A 21,968-nucleotide genomic window follows, 5' to 3' on the forward strand; every position below is an offset into this window, starting at 1 on the left:
CACTGACCAGGTCACACTCAGTCGAAGACCACCGCCATGGCTGCTGGCGGCAACAGAAGGTTACACCGTGGTGTTTAGACGCCTTATCTCACCCAGCTTGTTATAAGCACAAGTCGACACACTCACATATTCGGCACCCACGGTGGAACACAATTAGCTTCCACACCATGTGTTTATTTGTCTCTCTCTTGCACTAGCACACCCTCCATACTACCACCATCCCTTCCTCCTCAGGTAGCTGTGTGCGTCTACGTGTGCAGCCATCATCTATAATCTTGTCAGAATGTTCAGTCTGTGTGTGTGTGAACTGCCTCCTCCCGGCCAGCCCATCTGTGTTGGGCTGCAGTGGTGGTGTTGGCCTCTAAGTTGTCTATCTTCCCTGCAGCCTACTCTTCTCTGATGTCCCCTTCACTTGCTGAAGCCAGGGGATATCAGATTTCTTCTAAAACAAAATAATTCTAGATTCGTGTGAACAAGCAGATGTTAATTTGAACCACCTCTCCTCAGATGGCCAGTTGGGTTGCTTGGTCACACCTTGTAAAGTTATCTGTAAGATGTACAGCAAGGCTGCACAGTGCTATGTGTGGGCATGTCTTATTATTTTTCGGGCTTACCTTGGTGATCTTTGGGTGTGCACAGCGGCTGTTTCCAGTTGTGGCATGCATCCAAGTGCTCTCTGGGGGAGTACACTCCTGTCTCAGGGAGCACTTCTTCTCCCCAACGCACCAGCCACACTCAAACCGGGGGTTTGCCTTCAAGCACATCCCACAGCTGTCTCTCAGTGCGTAGCACTTATACAGGTGAGCTGGAGGCGAAAGGAACAGGAAAAAAAATCTAATTAATGAAGCATCGTTAAATTATGAATAGATGGATAAGTCGAGCGGGAGAACGCAATTACTTCACTGTCATTATAATTTGTTTTTAAATGCACCGACGACAGAACTCTGTAGACAAACAATAATGAAAATAATAAGAAGAAATCAGGGATTCAACTTCGACAAAAATTGTTCAGTGTCACTGAGGCAAAGTTGAATTAAGGCCACAGGAATAGTACAGCAAAGCTTTTCTTCTCGCTCTGCTATTTCAGCCCCAAATCCCATTGGTCATGGAGCAGCTTTAAAGAAACCCAGTACCAATTACTGGCAGCTAAATGATACCCCTCTAATTACATTAACCTTTAAGTATTTAACCGGGATGAGCATTGCTCACACTGTGCAACATGATTATAGGGACTGAGAAATATAGCGATGGGGAGGGGGCATCTTTGGGTTTTAGGTCACCTCTGCGTGCACTTCAGGATAGGACATTCGCATTTGAGATAACACACAGCGCAAAGGCACCGACACATCCTGATATTGTCCACAGAAAGATTCATCTCTACATACATGTCTGGCATACATCATAATAACACCCATGTGACATCAGACGCAGCCGGCAGCTTGAGAAGAATGCGAAACGTGAGATGACAACAGCTTGCTCGCTACATTTAGGCAACAGCAAGTGATCAATACGTGAAATGAGTTGCATCAAAGACTAAAGGAAAAAAATCAGTTGTTTAAAAAACCTTTCAGAGGAAACAACCTTTTCTTTAAGGATATGAAATGCTGCTGTAAAACTCTCCCTCTTGATGTGTCTCCAACCATTATAGAGTAACAACCAGGACCAGACAACGCTGCTATATAAAACCTATTGGATGTGTCATCTGCAGCCGTATCGATCGATTATGTTATTTTACTTCACAGCAGGGGAATAATGTTACAGTCCCCCGTGCTATGCTATACAAGCCACCATAATTAGTGAGACAGCACTATAAAGTCTGTTTTACCAGTAATTATATCTAACAGACATGATCTCATTGTCTTCTCCCACAGTGGCGTATTGGTATGTATACGTGTTTAATAATTTACCCCCATTGGTTCTTTATTTGAATGAAAAGGAGTGGTTGTAACGTGAGGGTAAATATCATATAGTCAAATACCATTTCAGTAAGCGTATGTACATGTATCTTTTAACTTATCTTGACTGTTGCTTGTTTTTAATTTCATTTAAAGCAATACAATGTAACTTCTCAAAAAGCCCATTATGGAGCTCCCCCTACAGGCTTGGAGGTAATGTACGGTTACACTGTCGTAAATACAACACCCTTTCGCTTTCACGTTTCACGTTTGTTGACGAACCGGCGAGGAGTCAGAAGGTGCAAGCTATGTCGACCGAGAAGGTAAGAGTAATAAAATGTACCTGGGAGCGTGAAAGGGGTATTTGTTTTTGGGGTAGGTGTGCCAGATAGCAAGTCGAAGTACTTCCGCTCAGCTCCCGGGCCGGTCCAGCAAAGTTACATAGCGCAGTTTTTCCAACTCAGACCCCCAAAGGGCATAGGAGACAGGCCAATCGTAATATTAAAACTCATTCTAGCCGCACAATTTTTTTCAAGCTGTTATTTTAAGGTAGAAATGTTACATAGTATTGCTTTAAATGATTTTATTTGTTTCTCTTTATATTCTTTTATGTATCTTTAATGCTTCTTCCACTCCCTGTTGCAATGCTTTTATTTTATGTAAAGCACTTTGAATTGTTTGTACATGAAATGTGCTATACAAATAAATTTGATTTGATTTGATACATTCAATAAACCATCTGCAAAAGATCTTCACAAAGACACCAAAAAAGTGCCCTATAAGTGTAGTTCATCATCATCCCTGTAAAAATTCAATCCTGGAGGCAAAAATATCAAATCCAGAATTAGTAAGCAGGACAACGAAACCACTGGCAGCATTTTGCCGAAATCCTGATGAAGGAATTTTTTTCAGATTTTTTTTTTATTTAACACAGCATTAAGAAGCCACTTTGAAAACACACATACTGTAAAACACAACTGATGTTCAATGAATCCAAACGTAATAATCTAACAGCAGTGGAGATTGTGATGAAATGACTCATTTTGAATCGGGCTGCGTGAATCTTTCAATCTAGAGGGAAACTTTTTTTTGTTTTTGTTTTTTGTTTTTTTGTTAAACAGACCAGACCATATCAGAAAGTTTTGATCTTTCCCTGCTCTTTGAGCCTTTTTAACAAAAAAAAACAGCAACATGTTTTTCTCAGTGGGAGAAGCTGGCAGTCCCACTCTCGCACGGCCAGACTGGCTGCAGCAACACACAACTCTCGAGGTGAGAATATGAGACACACAGAAAGAAAATTATCTTTGCGTCACTCTTTACACGTCTGTTGCTGCATTGACGTTTAAACCCGAACACTACACCACACTAACTCACCTTTAATGTTGTAAGGGTTGTCGATGACAAAGTTTCCATTCCAAACTACAGACAGATCCACTGGCAGGTCGCTGATGTCATTGCCCTCATAGGTATACTGAAATGGAAAAAAAACGACACGATTAGCACTCAGTCTTTCATTTGGAAAATTTCTTACATCACTAATCTTTTGAGGAAATGAGTAAAACAAACAAAAAAAAAAAAGGGGGGGGGGGGGGGGGGGTGGGGGTGGCGGGTGTAGCTAATACAACCAACGAACTCGAACAGCAAGTGGATGGTAGTAATGTCGTATGCAGCAGTGCTCACGCAGTTAAAGGGCCATAAAAATGAATGATGAGAGACGGGCTATATTGTGATTTTTACACACGGCACATCCGCTCCTGCCTGGCACAGCGCAGAGTTGATTAAGAGATTGGGATCCCCATCACTGCATGACTCATTCCATCCCGGTGATGAATGAAAAGCATAATATATCTCTAACAATAATATTCTCATCTAATTTCAGTTTTGCATCCTGAACTAATAAGAGTTGAAACGTAATTGACTCGTTGTTGGCATAATCAGTTTTATGGATTTGCTTTAAATGAGACGACAAGCCTCAGAAGCAGTAATGTGATGGCGGAGTGTTAACTGAGGAAATGACGAAGAGAGAGCTCCTGGGAGACCCCTCCCAACACAAATAAGTCATCAGGACGATTATCACCACAAAATGAAATGCAGCTTCAGAAGTTACACCTCCCTCCCTTGTAAAGACACAAAGCAGACAAACAACGAGGTAAACATTCGGCCTCAAGATACTCACATTCCAACATGAGACATTTTGCATTATTAACCATTCAGCTCATTACGACTTAAAACAGATGCTCGTTTGCAAGAGACAGCCTGTTTTCTGGGGTTGATGGCTGGCAATAGTTCAGATATGACCTAATGCCTCGGTCTGTCAAAGGGTGCCCAGTCACTCTCACCACCACTGGTATGGTCACTATCTTCAATGGCCTCAGGATGAGAGATAGCAGGACTCTTGTGCTGGAGTGATGATAAAAATCCAAAGTGAAAGCCTGGAGCCTGAAGCTATGGGGCCCTCACAGATTGAATCAAGCTACAACTCCACAACTATAAGATACCACCCACTTCAGTGTGATACAGTGAGATTAATCTTGACATCTTAAATAATAGTGATTTTAAATGTATTTTTAAAGGGGGGGGGGGAGCCCAAGAAATGTGCATAGACAAGATAAGAAAATGAGAGGACACAGCAATGTCACAATTTGTGAATGGCTGATTAATTCCTCCTTTGCTTCTGTGATTGGATGATTTGCATTTAGAGCGCCCCGAAGCTGGAAAGAAATAAAGAACGAAGGTTCCAATGTGTCTCAGAAGAAATGATATTTTTCTCTTGAAGACCATGTCAAGAACAAAGTCTTTCAAAATGTGTTTCAAGGCCTATGTTGGCACTGAATTATTGAGCAGCTCTTTGCTGTGAAACTGCTTAGCAGCCTCACCTGAACACTGGTCAACAAAACACCCAAAAACTTCCCCAAAATGGCGCTCTACACCAAGCAAACTATTTGGAATTAGAAAGCATCATAACCCAAATCATAAAAAGCTGAAAAGATCAGTTTACGTGTGATAGTTTATACACAAAGCAGAGGGGACAGCAGGGTATGGCAAGTAATAGATGATCTGAATAGCGAAGGAAGAGGAAGTGCATCCATCCAGAGCAAATGACAAGTGACAAATGATGGTTTAAAAATGGTAAGAATGTTTGAAATGAGTGATTTCAAGTAGGTGGAGCGAAGAAAAAGAAAAGAAAGAAAAGATGACGAAAAAAGCATGAGACAGCAAGAAGGTAAAAGAGAATATACGGCAGCAGGGGTGAAGGAGAAATGGCGAGGGCAAGATGGATAGAGAGAGGTGATTGTGTGTTATTCTGTGGACACCATTCATTTACACATGGAATGAGAGGCTGGGGCTGGGCTATAAGCGCCTGAGCTGGTGGGGGCTAAAGTGAAATTGGCATTTTCAATTTGTTCTCTGACACGTCTGCCTTGGCTTTTCACACATTCCTCTGCGCCTCCTTCTCTCCCTGTCCTCCTTCTCAACCCCTCCTCCTTTTCTTTCTCTCCCTCTCATTATTCTTTTCCTATACCTCTGTACAAACCTCTTTCCCTATCAATCTAAGGCCCGACTTTCTCTTCCCTTCCTCAATCCCCCAAAACGCCCACAGTCAAACAAGGAAATATGAAGCGGGTTCCTTTATCGCATTTACCAAACATCTCCAGAGAAACACATGTGCACACAGTACTATAAATATGTATCCTGCATGTGGGACAGTTTCCAGCAAATCCATCAAAGATTGATCAAACGCTCTCTACAGGAAATAAAAATGATAAATAAAAGCACATGTAAACACAGAAAGATAAGACACTGAAACAAAAACACGTTTTGGACATCGGCTTTTATTTCTATCCCGCAGTTCAAGCATATGGGCTTCTTCAATCGTTCCCGTCCGCCTGACCAAAAAGAGACCACCCAGTATGCCTGGGAACAAGAATGCTTTTTCTTCGCCGGTTGAAGAGATGGAGAGAACATGAGTATACTTGAGAGAGTGTGAGCATGCAAGACAATGGGAGAGAAACAGAATGTAGGGAAAGGGAGATGCCCAGAGACACCGCACTGTGAAGATGTGGGTAAAGAGAAAAAGCATAACAGAATAGAAACAAGGAGGAGATAAGTAGAGAAAGTGGCAGGAGAAAACAGATGACACGTCAGAGATCAAGCCGACACTAGAAGGCCAGAGAAGCAGGTGGGGCTAAAGATGCTCGGTGAGTGAAAGACAGAGATAGAGCAAGACAAAGAGAAAGAGAAAGAGTAGGAGGGGTGTTTTCCAGCCAGGGATAGCTCGGCATTTGTCAGCTGCTGGAGCAGATTAAAGTATTTGAAACTTAGCGACTCTTCTCTCGACAATGCGTCTTGTTCGCACTTAAAGGGGATAGAGAATCAAAATAGTCTTTTTCACGTTTTTGGTGTTAGTTCTGAGTCTCCCCACTGTGGGGAGTACACACGAAGTGCCAGCAAGTGTCAGAACCTCTGTTTCAAGTACTCCCCTTTTTTGAATATCCCCCAATCCGTTTTTGTGAAAAAGTGATGTCACCTTTTCAGCAATCAAAGTTCCGACAGGGACAGACACAGACTGCAGCGAGGTGTGCGCTCCGCTGAGAAGGTGATCGGCTGCAGCCTCCCATCTATCCATGACCTGCACGTCTCCAGGACTATGGGGGGAGCAGGTCGGATCACAGCTGACCCTTCTCTATTTGCACCGCTCCCCTCGGGCAGGAGGCTTCGGTCCATTCGGACCAGAACCTCCCGTCACAAAAACAGTTTTTCCCCCTTGCAGTTGGACTTATGAACACTTCATAATCACCTCATAACCTGCCCCAGTCACTTTACCATCATTCAAATTGCACTAATGAAGCTGCACTGTTGTTGCTCTGTATATTGGATACTGCGTATTGTTGTACACAACTTGTACATTTTATATTCATATATTTTTATTCTTTATTTTTTATTATTATATCCTATGTTTCATGTTTGCACCTTACGCCACAGCAAATTCCTAGTTAGTGAACACTGTTCACTAACAATAGCAATAAAACGAATTCTGATTCTGATGAGCTTTCTTTTCAGTCAGCGTATTACGCTATAGCTCTGTTTTCAGTGAGAGCAAGGGCAGCCAATCAAGCAATGGCAACCGAATAGCGCCAACACCTACCTGCATTTCATAATGAGGTTGCCAGATAAGCTCTGAAACGACGCCAGTAAGGGAAAAAGACGCATTCTAAACCCAGCATAGTAACAGCTGTTTCAGAGAGCCTTTTAGGGAGGTTCTGAGCCATTACAGACCCAACCAATTTTTTTTGGGCTACATATCACATCACAGAACAAGGATTAATGCCCCATTCAACCATTCTCTATCACCTTTAAGTGTAGAGCAGCTGGTATTCTCACATTCACACACTTGTCTCTAAAAAATGACATGGCGGTTGGAAACTGGAAGCAGAAACACTACAGCAATTCAGTTCTATTGATCTACATTTGTATATTTTGAATAACGTTCAATCAAACATTTGTACGAGACGATTTACCTTCAGTAATCTGCTGCTAAATGTGCCATACAGCTCCGTGCTGAATCCACCTCTATATCTCGGTGTCATTAACTCAGTCTTCATGCTACTCTGTTATATCCCCTCAGGACAGAAAACCTGCCACAGTAAAGAACAGGAGGTCACGCTACCTTTCACTCCCACCTTTGCTTTTCTGCTGACCAGCAAATGAGACGACGGCCTGATCCCCGTCTGAATCACACAGCCAATTCCACTTGATAAAGTAATAGATGATGGATGTACGTGGACCTCTTAACCCTGCTTTACAGCCTGACAAGTCGTATTTCTGGAAACCTGAACCGCACACAAAAAAAAACGAGTGGTTGCGCTGACAGCTAAAACAATAAAACTGCTTGCCGCTGCCCCCCCCCCCCTTTTTTTTTTTGTAATCCTTGTTACAGGTATGTGTCTGTGCACATCCATCCTCACAGGAGGGCCTTGTGTTGGGAGAAGGGAAACTGAGATCTGCTCAACAAAGGCATTAATATTTAGTTAGAGAGAAGTGTGTATGTGCATGCATGTGTGTTTAATGGGCAGCAGAGGGAGGGTTGGGGGTGCAGGAATGGTTATGATCCAATGCTCATCTTCTCACATTCCACTGAAGGCTGTTTAAACTTTCATACTGAGCCAGCACTGTTAAACAATAGGGAATACAAGCAGACACCTCGTGCAAGATTCACTCAATGCACAACAAATACCAGCAAGAAAATCCCACAATAAAGCATTATTCTAGTAAAGGGCAGTAGTTGCACGGGTAAAGGGAAGAAATAAAAATCTACAAGAGAATGTGATGGTTGCAGTTAAACATATCAAAATAATTGATCCAACATGGCAAAAGTCTGAACTGCATGTGTTCCCAATAATCCTACAAGAGCGCAACATTGAATAAATCAAAGTGCTGTCCAAACTTTTGTGCTCCGTTGCATTGTATTACCACTCTAAGATGCCGTGCCCACATATTTTTCTTGAGACCTTGAGCCAAATGAAGAGGAAAGAACAGTTGAATATTCGAGTAAGCGTTACGTCTCCCCTTCAGGACACAGTGCAGAGCAAAGATACTGCACTGGAGACGAAAAAGCCCAGTCGATATGAGAAGAAATATCTTTCTTCAGTTGACAAAGCCAGTCAGATTCCCAGTTTAAGGGCAGTATAGGTCGTTACGGCAGTATGACATATTGATGTAAGAAAACTGACTCTGTGAAGACTTTGGTCAATGACAATTAATACATGCCTGAATGAAGCAGTGAGAAACATTAACATAAAAGAGACCTATGGTTTAATGACAAATTGAGGAAGCCACTTACGCTGAGCACCACGTGCTGGAAAAAGGCTGTTTGGAAAGAAACAACAGAATATAAAGACTAGAGAGCGCAGGTGAAGTGGAATATGAAGAAGAGGAAATGGGAAAAGATGGAACGATAGGGAGGAGAAGAGGTGAAGGTGGAAGCAAGCTAGGCATGAAGTAAAAACGAGTACCTTCTGTGAGGGTCAGAGCCTGATAATTAGTCATTCTGAAGGTGTGCTCAAGCTGGACAACTAAAAATATCAAACCTGCCCCGGGCAAGTCCATACCTTGGAAAGGATGGGGATATTCTCCTTCTCTTTCCACAGTTTCCTAAAGTGATGACAGAAAAGTCTGACCTAACACAAAATCCCCTTCAATCTTCATCATCCCAGCTGATAGATATGTCAAACTAGGACATAGCAGAAGGAAAGCTGAGGACACTGGCTGAATGGCGGTCCTTGTGAAATGTATTTCGCCAATTTAGATAAGGTCCTGCATCCAGACTACCACCAAGTCTACATGTATATACCGCCATACTCTCACACACACGCACAACTTTCAGGCAGATATGGCTTCCTAATCAAGGATCAAGTAGTAATCCTTCCCACAGCTTAGGCAGTGTGTATGTGTGTGTGCATTGTACGTGTGAGGTCAGAAAACTTGGAATCAATACCCTCTCATAATGGGGCCCTGTTAGCTAGCACTAATCGCTAATGCTAACAGGATTGGAGCATGGCTGGACCCAGTTACCCAGCTTATCTCTCGCACAGAGATGCACACAATCCCATGCACACATGTGCACACACATTGGTACAAATACTCTCTTCACTAATGGAAAGAGAAAGAGAGACAGGGGAGCTGGAGAAAAATGCTGGCTTGAGAGAAAAATAATGCTGTCATAGTCGATGTTTCTTATTTTTCAGCCAGCACATTAAGCTTGTGTAAGCTTACGAGACTACTCCCTGGACAAAAGGCAGATATTTTTCTCTCTTTTTTTTTCAGTAGTTTGCAGAAACGTCCATATTTTTAGTGTCGTCAACTTCATGTGGCTTTTCTCTCCCTGCTGACTCCCCTGCCCACACACAAAACACCTATCTAATCACACGAACAAGTACAGAGCACGTAGTCTTTATCAAAGCAGCGATGTCAATCTCAAATAAGCAAGGGATGACAATTGGCAATCAGCATGGAGAAGACAAACATTTCCATGTCGCCGGAGTTAGATTTAGATGAGATTCAATATCGTCTTCTGGCAGGGGATTTTTCATATGGCCAGCCAAAGCAACTACTATTAATCATGCAAATAACTTAATGTTTTAACTGCACTACAGTCACGCTGCAGCTACTGACGAGGCGCAAGCAACCGTTCCTGCATATCAAAGGATTTTCAGTAGGATCATCATTCTCAAACGTTTAGTTTTATTCTTCTGCAGCTTCAAAAACAGCAAATCCTTCCGCAGCTTCCCTTTCTCCGAGCATGATCAGAAGGGAGTGGACAGAAATATACGGAGTAAAAGTTGCAAATTGCAGGGATACACGGGAAGAGACAAAAATGAGAAACAGATCATTAAAGTGGGGTGGAGGACAGGGTGGAGAAGTTGGCATATGCTGATAGCTGAGCAGCAATTAAATTTTATTTATCCAGGGCAAGAGCGTGGGAGTTCTGCTCTTCACCTGTCAGATCGAGGAAGAGAGGCAGCGGGCCAACGACAGGGCAGACGAAGACGAGGAAGGCGGAGTCTGCGAGGGAGGAGGAGGTGGCCGTGAAGAAAGGAGCAGTGTTGGATGGTGAAGGAATGTGTGTGACGAAAGTAAGGGCGATGGTAGGTAGTACGGAGAGCAGTCAGTGAAAACAAAAACATTCCCAATGTGAACACGGATAAATGCTCAAATCCCAGCATCTCACGGAAATCACCCTGACAACAGACACAAACTACATAACACACAGTTTTATGAATAAGTGCGTGAATAGAAAATTGGCAGGAACCACAACGATCATACATCCATTGAGGTGGATTATTCTCACAATCATGAAAGCCCGCTGAAAAAGACAATAATGGCACATAAGACACAGCTGTAGAGCCCTGAAATCAAAGTCAGATCAGTGTCATCTGAGCTATCACATGACAACAATGAATAGGCTCTAATCTGCTGCTATTCACAGCAAATTCCAGTGAATTTTCCCTTGCTCTTTCAATCCATCCCCATGCAGTGCACATACAGAGAGTGCAAGCAAATTAAAATAGAGTCAGTGTGTGCTGTGCCTGAATGAGGTGGCAGGTCTAGTGTTTATATCTCATTAAGCTGTGCTAGGCCATGCCAGACCGGGCTATACCATGCCCTGCTGCACCCACCCTCCGCTGGACATCACCTAGGCCCTCATTAGACTCAATCCTGCCACCTTTAGCTAAACGCATGGGAATTTATGTGCCCACTATAATGCATTTAAAATGAGAGGTTCTACAACTTCTAGCTGTTGCCATCAGTTATTTATATTAACAAATCCCATAAAGTCAGAGTATTGAAGCTCGTATCAGCCCTGTGCCTCATATCTCTGGGACATACACACATTGTTTGGGGTGTGTTAGAGCAGTGTGGTTTGTGTTAACTGCTCTCCCTGCAGACATGTTTGGCCCCCTCTCTGGACCTCTGTTTGCTCTGTTTATCCATCCACTCATTCATTAATCCATTTGTCTTGGTTGCCATCCTTCTTTCATTTCCCACCTGATGAAGGCAGGCTCTTTTTCCTCTCCTCTCTGCACTCTTTCTCGATACAGTTTCATTTTACTCTTCTTTCCCTCCTCCCCATCCATCTTTCAGTTTCTTTCTCCTCAAATGTCTGCCTTTAACCCCCCCCCACACACCCCCTTTCCTCACCCTGTTAACCCTCTTTCTTTTCGACAGTGCAATTTCTGCGCTAATATGCCTTGTTGCTTTCTTCTTCTGCTGCCTTGCTGTATGCCGGTGAGTGTGTGTGTGTGTGCACGTACGCACACACAGCAGTGTTGGTCTCTGCTGCCCAACTGCAATTCATCATCATTTTATCTCCCTTAATTGGATGCCATCAGGACCCCTGATACTTCGCATCTCTTCTTTAACAAACAGCTGCTTTCTACGCACACACACACACACACACACACACACACACACACACACACACACACACAGAAGAATAGCACACAGACACACACAGCCTATCCCCAAACTAGATTTTCTCCTCATGCCCCCATGTATGCTTTTTTTTCTTTCTTTCCTTTTTCCTTGTGAAAGGGTGGGAGAAAGAGGGTGATGGAGTGGCCGGCTGGTTTATCAGACCAAAGGTAATGGTGTATGGCCCGCGCTGATATTATCTGTCCTCTCGTTCCTGCCCTCCAGGGACGAACAAAAAAAGGAGGATAAAGAGGGAAAGAGGGTAGCAAAATGGAGACATTCAAATGGACAAAGACCTAACGGCACAGGGAGATAAAAGGAACAAAAAGGAAGAGTCTTCAACAGTTTCTTCTAAGCTCAGCCTTGAAACGCTCCCCAGCTGTCCTCCATGAGACTACTTTGACCCAAGAGTGCGGTCATTTGAGTGCAAGGGCCCTGTGTGTGCACAAGTTTGGTGCTTTGCGTTCAACTTCCTAGCCCACAGCTCAGCCTCCTATTGGCCTTCGTACCTTAACCACAGCTTTTGGCCTGACCACACACAACAGGAAGCTGCCTGGCGCAGGTCAGAAAAGCGTAAGGCTCAGATGAAGATACCAGCTTGTTGTTTTGGTGGCTGCTGACCGGAGTTAACTGCTACCATAAGGCCTAACGGATGGCTATGAATGTGTCAGTAGTAACGTGGGCTTGTCTGGCACAAAGAAATATGAAGAAGAATCTTTTTTTTTTTTTTTTTCCCTCTTCTCACAAAATGATCAGCACTTTTCTCCAACTAATTTGCTGGGGGACCTCGCATAGACTGCCATTTCATCAACTTTTTCATTAACTTTTTTTAATGTTAAATTATGTTTGGCAAAGTCCCCAACTTCAAAAGTTAGAAAACGCAAACTCTGTGATGAACCATTACCATGACAATACAAACCATGTGAAAGTTCAACACAGCAAAATGGAAAGCTTGGAGGAGTTTTTAGAATCCTTAGCCTTAAACATATTCATTATCAAAGCCACCAACACCTGAAGCAGAAAAAGAGTTACTTGTTTCATGTCTCCGCTTGCAAAAGCAAGTCTTTTTCCTATACTGCATTCTTTCTCAGCTGGTATGATCCCCTTTCTCTTTCCCCAATGGGATTGGTTGATACGTACAGTAACTTTATACAGAAATATAGAATTCTCCCATGAGCATATATGGATAGTCCATACGCAATGAGGTTAGTGTGGAGCTTAAGTTACACCATCATATATCATATGTGCCACATACAGTGGGTTATTGACAGCCTAATGTTATGGGATACCATACAAGCGTATTCAGTTATCCGGGTCACAGTAAAACGGCAAAGTATGGGAAACTAGAGTTTAAACATGATCTGACTGTGGATGTTCTGAATATCCCATGGATATAGTTATCTTCCTTTGGATGGTGTGATGATATTGTATTAGAGAAAGGAGAATGAGTTTTGGCCTCCGGAGAGACTTTAGAGCTGATCTTTCTCTCTCACTGCCTCTCATCTCAATCTTCCCCCATCCTGCTCTTTTTGATATCACTCTCCCTCTCACTTTTCTCCAATCATCGGACTTGAAATGGTCTGGTCCGGTCCAATTTCCTGAGTTCATCTTACTCCCTCTCGTCTACATTTTTTTTGCAGTTTCCATTTGTTTTTAGGTATTACCTTTCTGTCACTTCTCCAAATCCTTCTCTACAATTTCCTCAACTTCTTTGCAGTTATCCTGGTATATTGTCCACTCTTAATCCCTAATTCTCCCCATTTCACTTCTCACCACAGCTGTCTTGTCCATGCTCTTCTCCCCACCTTTCGGAAGTACACTTTAGAGTCTCTCAAACACAAGGCTAAACTGTGGATTAGCACCCCGGTGTTTATCCCATTGATTAGCAACCTAATGCCCCTATAAAACAGACTTCTTGGACTGGTCTAAGGGAACCGCACATCCTCACACACAACACAAGGCTTTCCTGGGATCCACAGCCTACGGCAAACTGAGGGATGCACATGTCCATGTGCCTAGAGACAGTGATTAACCCTCCTCTTTGTAGCTGCATGCATACAAACCAAGGCAGCCGTGTGTACACAGCATGAGAGATAAAGTCTATTTCTATTGCAGCCATACATGATTCATAGAGTTGGTGCTGAACTAAGTCAAAGTAAGAACAAACACAGAGGGATGTGGGTGAGAGAAGAGATATGACAGTCTATAAATGGATAAACTAATATTTAAGACCCCCATTCTTCTGAAATACAGCTCGAGTGCTATAATAAGACTCTCATCCGAATAATTCATGACACATAATTAAACTCATAATCTGCATGAATTATGCCTTAACGGCCACTTCAAGCAGCTGGCACCTTTTTCATCTACTGTACCTAAATACAGGTGCATGCCGACTCGACATGCGTGCTGCATCGATTTCTGACTGTGCAGCCAAGTCGCCACTGTAAAGCACTTACTTAGCTGTAAAGCTAATAAGGACTAAGTGTTGACAGCCCAAGGCTAATTACTGCTGTTGGACATCAAATGCAGAAATCCAGCTTTTGGCTGAAGCTAGACTTTGCAGCTGATTAAAACTGGTCTTGCAGCTACAATAAACAGTCAATAAACAGACATCTCTTTGGAGAGACAACCCTATTGCTAGATAATTACACTGGCCTTCACAAACAACTGCCTTCTGAGTGCCAGCACCTGTAGACTGCCCATCGATATGGACAAATACTGTCACAGAGGCTTCTAATCAAGGCTTACAACAGAAACCACTGCTGGTGCTGCACGTGTGAGACGGTTAATATGTACATAACTGCCTAAACCTAATATGGCAAACTGCTGCAGACAGACAGGCGGCGAGGTGCAAAAGTTTACCAACACAACACAACTTCTAGATGTTTCTACTTCACCTAAATCTGTCAGATCCGTTTTCCCATGTATGACATGTCGCTGTGACAGCTGCAGAGCCCTTACGTCAAGCAAAATTAGGAGCAATCGCTCTCATCTTGCAGCTGAACCTAAAAACACACCAGGACAGAGGCATCTAGAAGAAGCGAACTTATGAGAAGCGGAGAGAAGACGGAAGGGAACGGCGGAAAGTATGACAGATGGAGGGAGAAAGAGAAAGATGAACTGTAGAAGCACATAGAGGAAAAGAGAAGTAGAGGTATAGAGTGGAGGTGTAAACATGATCAATCCGCTCTCAACTAGCTTCAGAGACAGAATTCCTCTTCACGTTTGCAGCCCCAGTGAAGCGCGACGCTAGCTGCCCCTCATCTGTCATGCTCGTTTGAAACTTAACAAACACACATACGCAGACACCTGTATTCTAACACCTAGCTGGCATGGACTCACATGCACAAAAACCACTGCAAACCTACAAATCCTGCGCGCACACACAAACAGGACCGAAATTCTTGTTACAAACTTTTTAAGAAAAAAGAAAGAAAAAAATACTCCATGAGAAGACTTCGTCCCTGCACACACTCATCCCTACCAACCAAAGCCAGAAATACAATAAAGAAAATCACAGATTGATATTCTAAAATATATTCTACTCAAACTACGACATTGTGTTATGATGTAGACCACTGAACAGACCACTGAAACCCTTATTATACACATGTGCCTTATTTCAATATGAATACTTGTTGATGACATCCATTTGCTGACTATCAGTTCAATGTGACGTATCAGCATTGGGTCATTGATCTACTATCATCAAGCCAGTGTCGAGTAGTACATGGTAATCTATCACAACAATGAACACATTTGTGTCCAGAATGATCATTAGCTGGGGGGACCATTATTTGTCCCTGATCGAGTCAATTCCTTCATTGGGATCGTAATTTAGTTAGCAAGTTAAAATGATCAAATTTAAAGATGCTTAATGCTTTCAGTCGAGACAAAATTCAAGATTTCATTTGTGCTTCAGTTTATGGAACCGGGAGCCATTTTGATTGCTTTAATTTGGTTTGTACCGCTGACAAAAAGGCATCCATAATCCATAGGACTCCAAGGCTACGTTCACACTGACTGAGAGATCTGAACACATCACACCAGTTTTAAAATCTTTACACTGGCTTCCAGTCAGTCACAGAATAGATTTTAAAAGCCTGCTGATGGTTTACAAATCCCAGAACGGTTTAGGCCCAAAATACATCTGTGATATGTTCAGAGAATATAAACCCAGCAGAGCTCTTAGATCCAAGGACTCAGGTCAGCTGGTCCAGTCCAGAGTCCAGAATAAACATGGAGAAGCAGCATTTAGCTGTTATGCTGCAAATAAGTGGAACAAACTGCCAGTGGAGATTAAACTTTCACCAAATGTAGACATTTTTAAATCCAGGTTAAAAACATTTCTTTTCTCATGTGTCTATGCATGAAATATCTTTTAACTTATCTAGACTGTTGCCTGATTTTAAATTCATTTAAATGATTTTATTTGTTTCTCTTTATATTATTTTATGTATCTTTAATGCTTCTTCCACTCCCTGCTGCAATGCTTTTATTTTATGTGAAGCACTTTGAACTGTTTGTACATGAAATGTGCTATACAAATAAATTTGATTTGATTTGATTTGATTTGACTGCTGGCAAAGTGGCCCAAATCAGACTTTTTTTGCCCAATTGTGACCCACAGTCTGAAGAGCAACATGTCCAATTTTTTTCAAAATCAGACCCAGGCCACTTTTATATGTGGTCCTAAATCAGATACATATCCAATGTTTTTCAAAGCGACCTCAATCTGAACGCCCAGGTCACATTTCATCAGACTTTTACCTCATCGAAGTGAAGAGACGTCACGATTCTTCGCCGGAGGAGGCGGGACATGGCAAGATTAAATGTAAACAGTGGACGAAACAAGCATGGCCGACACTATCACGCATCATTCACATTTGTGCTTGTTCTTCCCTTTAGTATTTGGTTATAATTTCATTGGCTTCCATTGCACAACAACGTCAGAATTGATAAACACACGCTGAGGTGTGTAGCATCCATAAGGCAGCGTGCTGTGTGTGACGCCACATCTTGTGTGCATGCGGGCCACTTCAGGGCCATAGAATGTTCACACTGGAGTATGATGGCAGTCGCATTTAAATTACAATGTGAACAACCACGCAAAAATGTCCTACAGTGTGAACGCAGCCCAAGTCTCTTCCTCATCTCTTCCTGTAAAGCACAAAGTACTTTGTAACTATGCTAAGAAAAATTATTCATTATTATCATTACTTTCTCCATCACAAACTTTGAGCATGTTTTTTTCCCCAATAGTGACTCAAGAACACACCACCTCCACCTGCTGTGTTCTCCATCACTAACAGAGCTAAAAAATCATTCCTGCACACATGCAGACAGATTACCCAGAATTCCCACAATCTACGTCCTCTCACTAACCGCTATTTTCTGGCACTGGATGGAGGTGCTGTTGAAGCGCAGGGCAGGAACGCTGCGGATCTCCCCCTGGATGTGGAAAACGCACTCGTAGTTCCTTTGTCCGGACTGGGGCTGGGGCAGGTTCTTGGCAGCTAAGGTGATTGGCTTGACCACGCCGACTGGGATGTAAATCTGGGTTGAGGGCAGAATCTGAGGGCAATCCTGTGGAGAAAGGGAAAGAAAACAGAAACTCGTAAACACTTTTATCCCCTAAAGGAGATGGTTGCAGAGCGTACGACTGTTCAGAACAGTCAGAAGAGAAAGCAAACAAGGCGAAAATAGCAGTAAGATGAGAAGAGAGATGATGAAAAAAATCGTTTGTTGCTAACAGCTGAAAAGCGAGAAGGCCTTGGGTTACATATTGCATTTGACTTGATGCCAGATGTGCTTTAAGAGACTAAAGCGCCACGCTGTGATGTGTTGTTCATATAGGTTGCAGGCTTGTGCAACACTCCCACTGGCTTTACAACAGAATGAAATTATGCATAACATTTGAGCAAGAAAGCTCTTTGTCGATAGTTTACAGAATACTATCTACCTAATAAAACTGCTCACATAACAACAGTATTCCACTGTTATGGGCGAAGGACAGACTCCAGTGCACTATATCCATGTGTGGAGGAGATTAATGAGCTCTACGTTTGTTGCGTGTTTGTGTGCATGCAAAGTCTTTCATGTTTTTGGCCGGATCTGAGAGTCTTGTTTAGATCATCTGGAAGCAGCCCATCCTCTGAGTGACACAGCCCTGGAGGGAGTGTGTGTCCTTGCATAGACATCTGAGATGAACAGCTTTGTCAATGTGCAGTTGGATTAATTAAGGATGTGTGTATCTGATTATTGGACAAGAATATGACACGACAGTCCACTCTGTATATATTCTTTCCTGGATGTGCATTTGGGCATGTGCTGGAAGAAATGAAATCATTGCCGTGATCATGCTATGATTTGGCAGCAGCACAACTCTCATCAGCACACAGAATGAGAGAAAGAGAGAAAGAACAAGAAGGATGTTTTTGTTACAACATAAGTTAAAGCTTGGGTGGAACTAACCCACCCTGAGCTGTGCGAGCACCGAAAAAATAGCAAAGCTGATCGCTGCTGGCAAATCAAACATTTTACAACCTGGAGACAAGTGACTCATGTAATAGGAGACATGTGCAGGCAGAGGATCTACACTGGGATTTTTATACAGGGGGAGAGATCCTTGAAACAACGCATTAAGAGTCTGATTGATCATTCACCTAAAATACTCCAAAAATCTCTTTTAGCCAGATATGTCACATTCATTCTAAACATTATGAGTGCCCAAGCTGCGAGAATATAGAAGAACCCGTAGTCACTTGTATATTATACGTCAGAGGAGCAGAACAGGATAATCCAGGGAAAGGGAAGTGAAAAGCTGACCAGATCCTTGTTAAATATTCACTGCACACATGTCACCTCAAACCCTCTCCTTCGCTTCTTGTTGTAGCTCATCCTTTAAGCACAAACCTGCCACACTGCCAGTAAATTTTTCTTTTCCCCTCTTCTAGCTGTCGCTGTTGTACATTGGAAGCTACAGCGAGTCCCCAGGGCCTGAACACAATGCTGGAGTTTGTTCATTAGCCTGCTTAGCCCTGGCCTTGTGTGTCTGATTACACACAAACACATGCACAACACATAATGAGAGGGGGGAATACTATAGGAGGAAGAAGCTTGCGACAGAGGACCTGGTGTATAATCAACTAGGAGGGAGGCGGGTGAGCGAAAAAATGGTGCAGAGGGTAAATGGATGGTTGAGAAGGAAGGAGCAAGGTAGGGGGTGGAGAAAAGGGGAGAGGAATAAAAGGAAGAGAAACTGAAGCAGGTTTGAGGACAATTTAAAGGGATTGGAAGAAATGGGGAGAGTATGAGAGGCAAAGTGAAAACGAAAAACAAAGGAATAGAAAAATGAATACAAGGAAACAATATTTCAGGCTGGAATTTTCTGTCTATTTATCCATCCATCCATCCTCAACCACATCATGTACCAAGCCTCTGACAATGTCCTACTTAATTAACTGGCTGTCTCAGACAGCTCCAGAAAATTGATGGGAGGGGGAAAGACATGCAGAGGCAGGCGGAAGAAGGAGACAGAGAAAAAAGTAGAGATTGATTTGCACTTGTATCTTTTGATGTCCTGTTTCCGTGAGAGCAACCATGTTGTGTGCTGCTGTCAAAACCTGTGCCTGCATCGTCCGAGGGTGCCACAAGAGACAGCAGAGAAGAAAAAGGTTTGGGCTCCCTGCTGTTAAAGCCAACTTGTGAAAGCCAATGAGTACAAAAACTAGCATGGCCTGTTGGACAAGCTGCAGCTAACCCGTGTTTTATTCATCCAGGTATCGACTTAGTGCCAGCTCAACCATCTGTTTGTCATTTTCACAGGCAGTCATAGTTTCTTATAGTATCCCTTTCCTCGTTCAGCCCTCTGTATCGTGGCATATATTCCTTTGAAATAGAGGCCAAAGGCATGTCAACCAGTGGTGGGATACGGTTTTTCAAAAAAAAAAAAAAAAAGAAAAAGAAAATGTTCTTTTGAGAGAAACTACTTCATCAGCATTTGTGGCAGGTGCTAAAACAGTTCAAAGGCTGCATTATGGCTACAAAAGGCAGAATACACTGAAACAATATTTCAGGGTGGAGATTTGTTTGAAATTGGAGGAGAGTTTTTTTTTTCTCTTTATTTCCTCTGTTTTCCTGACTTCAAGGCTTTCAAATCATCCGTGAAGACGGATGCTGTGGTTTTCCTGGCCAGATGGGACACTGCATCCATCCGATTTCAGAAAGACCAACAGGGAGGAAAAGAGAGGGCATGTATGTGTGTGTAGCTAGAAAAAGGTGTTTTTCTCTGAGTGTGTGTGTGTGTGTGTGTGTTAAATGCCTTAGAAGCATTTGAAGGCGTGGTATTCAGTGAGATGTCTTATAGCAAATCAATAAAAGACCAAATGGCAATTCAAGCTTTTGCTGACACACAAATTCTGCAGACCATGCACTGTTTACACCGAACAACAGCTCGCTCCATAAGGGTCACTTCATCTTGCGGTACCTTAACCGATAAAAGGCATTTTTCGGAGTGTATCTGTGAAGTGTAGAAGGAATGCCTCACACAGATGGCTTCTCCGCAAGACAACACAGCACAAAAACACCTGTTCAGTTGCAAGATTTTGATGACATTCTGACATCGTCATAAGTACTTCAACATCAACAGATGCGAATGCTTGGGCACAGAGCTGCCGTTAAAGTTGATATTCCCAACTTCAAAGCTTACAGCTGACGGCACGTTGGGTAAATAAACATCCACTACCAGCTGTAAAACTCGTTCTCACACTCCTATTGGACTGGCCTTGAAGAGCGCATGCATGAACCTGTATTTCTGGGAATGTAAATAAGTGTTTCTGTAACAAAATGTGTGTGTTATGGCTGACGTCCAAGTAGCCAGAGGGCTCTCCTAACCTCTCTATATTTGTTATCCCTCAAAGGCTGCTGTTCGCTTTGTTGCCTAAGGCTAGTGCTGTAGTTCTCATTCTAATTGCATGTATAATTATGCAGATTATAAGGATGTATGGTCTACATTACCTCCCTTATTACTACTTTAAAAAAAATTCAGCGTGCACATTAAAAGAATTCAAAACCGAATCAATTTAAAGTTTATAAAAAAAATAAAAAATCAACTTTGAAATCCACAAACATGATACTACAAATTCATATGACGATCTTGATTCAACCTTGCCAAAAGCTTTCTCAAAGCTCGCCCGTCGCTTTAAGTTCAGCTTTATCTGCTCTAGTGAGGTAAATATCACCTCGCCACTTTTAGCATAGCAAATGAAAACGTATGAGGAGAAATTTAATAAACCACCGTTCGGCTTTGGAAGGCGATAATCTCCTCTTGCAGGTGGGCAAAACACCTTTTAAAATCCGCCAAGAGCAGATAATGAGACAGTCGGCGTGAACGTGTGCCCGTGTGTGTGTTCATGCAGATATGTGGAGGGTGAGAGATTAAAATCAAGACGTAGATGGGGTGGGTGGGGGAGCAGGAGGATGAAGGCAAACACAAGAGTGGGACGCTATATAAATAAATAAATGAATTAAAAGAGCCAAAAGAGTTCTGAAGACTTTGGCATAGCCTGACAAGATATAAATTAATAAAGCTCCAAAAACACTGCGCATTTGTAATGAGGTCTGGTCGTTTTTTTTTTCATTCCTTTTTTTCTCTGATCCCCCCCTCCCCTCCTCCCCTCCTCCTTACGTCCATCCATAATTAATTAGCCGCCTCTGTGATGTGAGGACTATAGATCAGGGAGGAGAAAAAATAACACGCTAAATAATGAAGTAAAGCGATATGTTGAGCCCAGGGGAGAGATGAGATGGCATGGATGGCCACAGAGGAGGACGGGGGGAAACACTGGTACAAACAATGTGTATATGCGTGTGTGTGTGTGTGTGTGTTACACAGGGCTGACAAAGGGGGAAATGAGGAACACTGAAGGCGCCTCCACTGCCTGTAGACACAGTCCTTTGGCTTTCTGACAGATCTTTCGCATCAGAAACCAGAGAGGAAGATGGAAAACATCTATCCTTTGTGGTGACGGTCACCCACTCTCACCGACCTAAAAAATAACGCCTCCGTTACAAACATGACAATCAATCAATTCAACT

At 42.8% G+C, this 21,968-nt stretch overlaps 1 protein-coding gene across 5 annotated transcripts in view; it reads right to left on the bottom strand.

The window, feature by feature from the left end:
* The window catches only part of plxna1b (plexin A1b), a 181,584-nt gene that overhangs the window by 40,990 nt on the left and 118,626 nt on the right, over nucleotides 1-21,968 (bottom strand). For all 5 annotated transcript variants that reach the window (XM_075460537.1, XM_075460534.1, XM_075460536.1 and 2 more), the window contains exons 10-12: nucleotides 17,256-17,456; nucleotides 3,270-3,366; nucleotides 615-805 (exon numbers count right to left, since the gene is read on the bottom strand). In XM_075460537.1, the coding sequence (XP_075316652.1) occupies nucleotides 615-805; nucleotides 3,270-3,366; nucleotides 17,256-17,456 (489 nt within the window). The remainder of the gene's footprint in view (nucleotides 1-614; nucleotides 806-3,269; nucleotides 3,367-17,255; nucleotides 17,457-21,968) is intronic.

Source organism: Odontesthes bonariensis, chromosome 3, assembly GCF_027942865.1.
Source record: "Odontesthes bonariensis isolate fOdoBon6 chromosome 3, fOdoBon6.hap1, whole genome shotgun sequence".
Taxonomy (NCBI): domain Eukaryota; kingdom Metazoa; phylum Chordata; class Actinopteri; order Atheriniformes; family Atherinopsidae; genus Odontesthes; species Odontesthes bonariensis.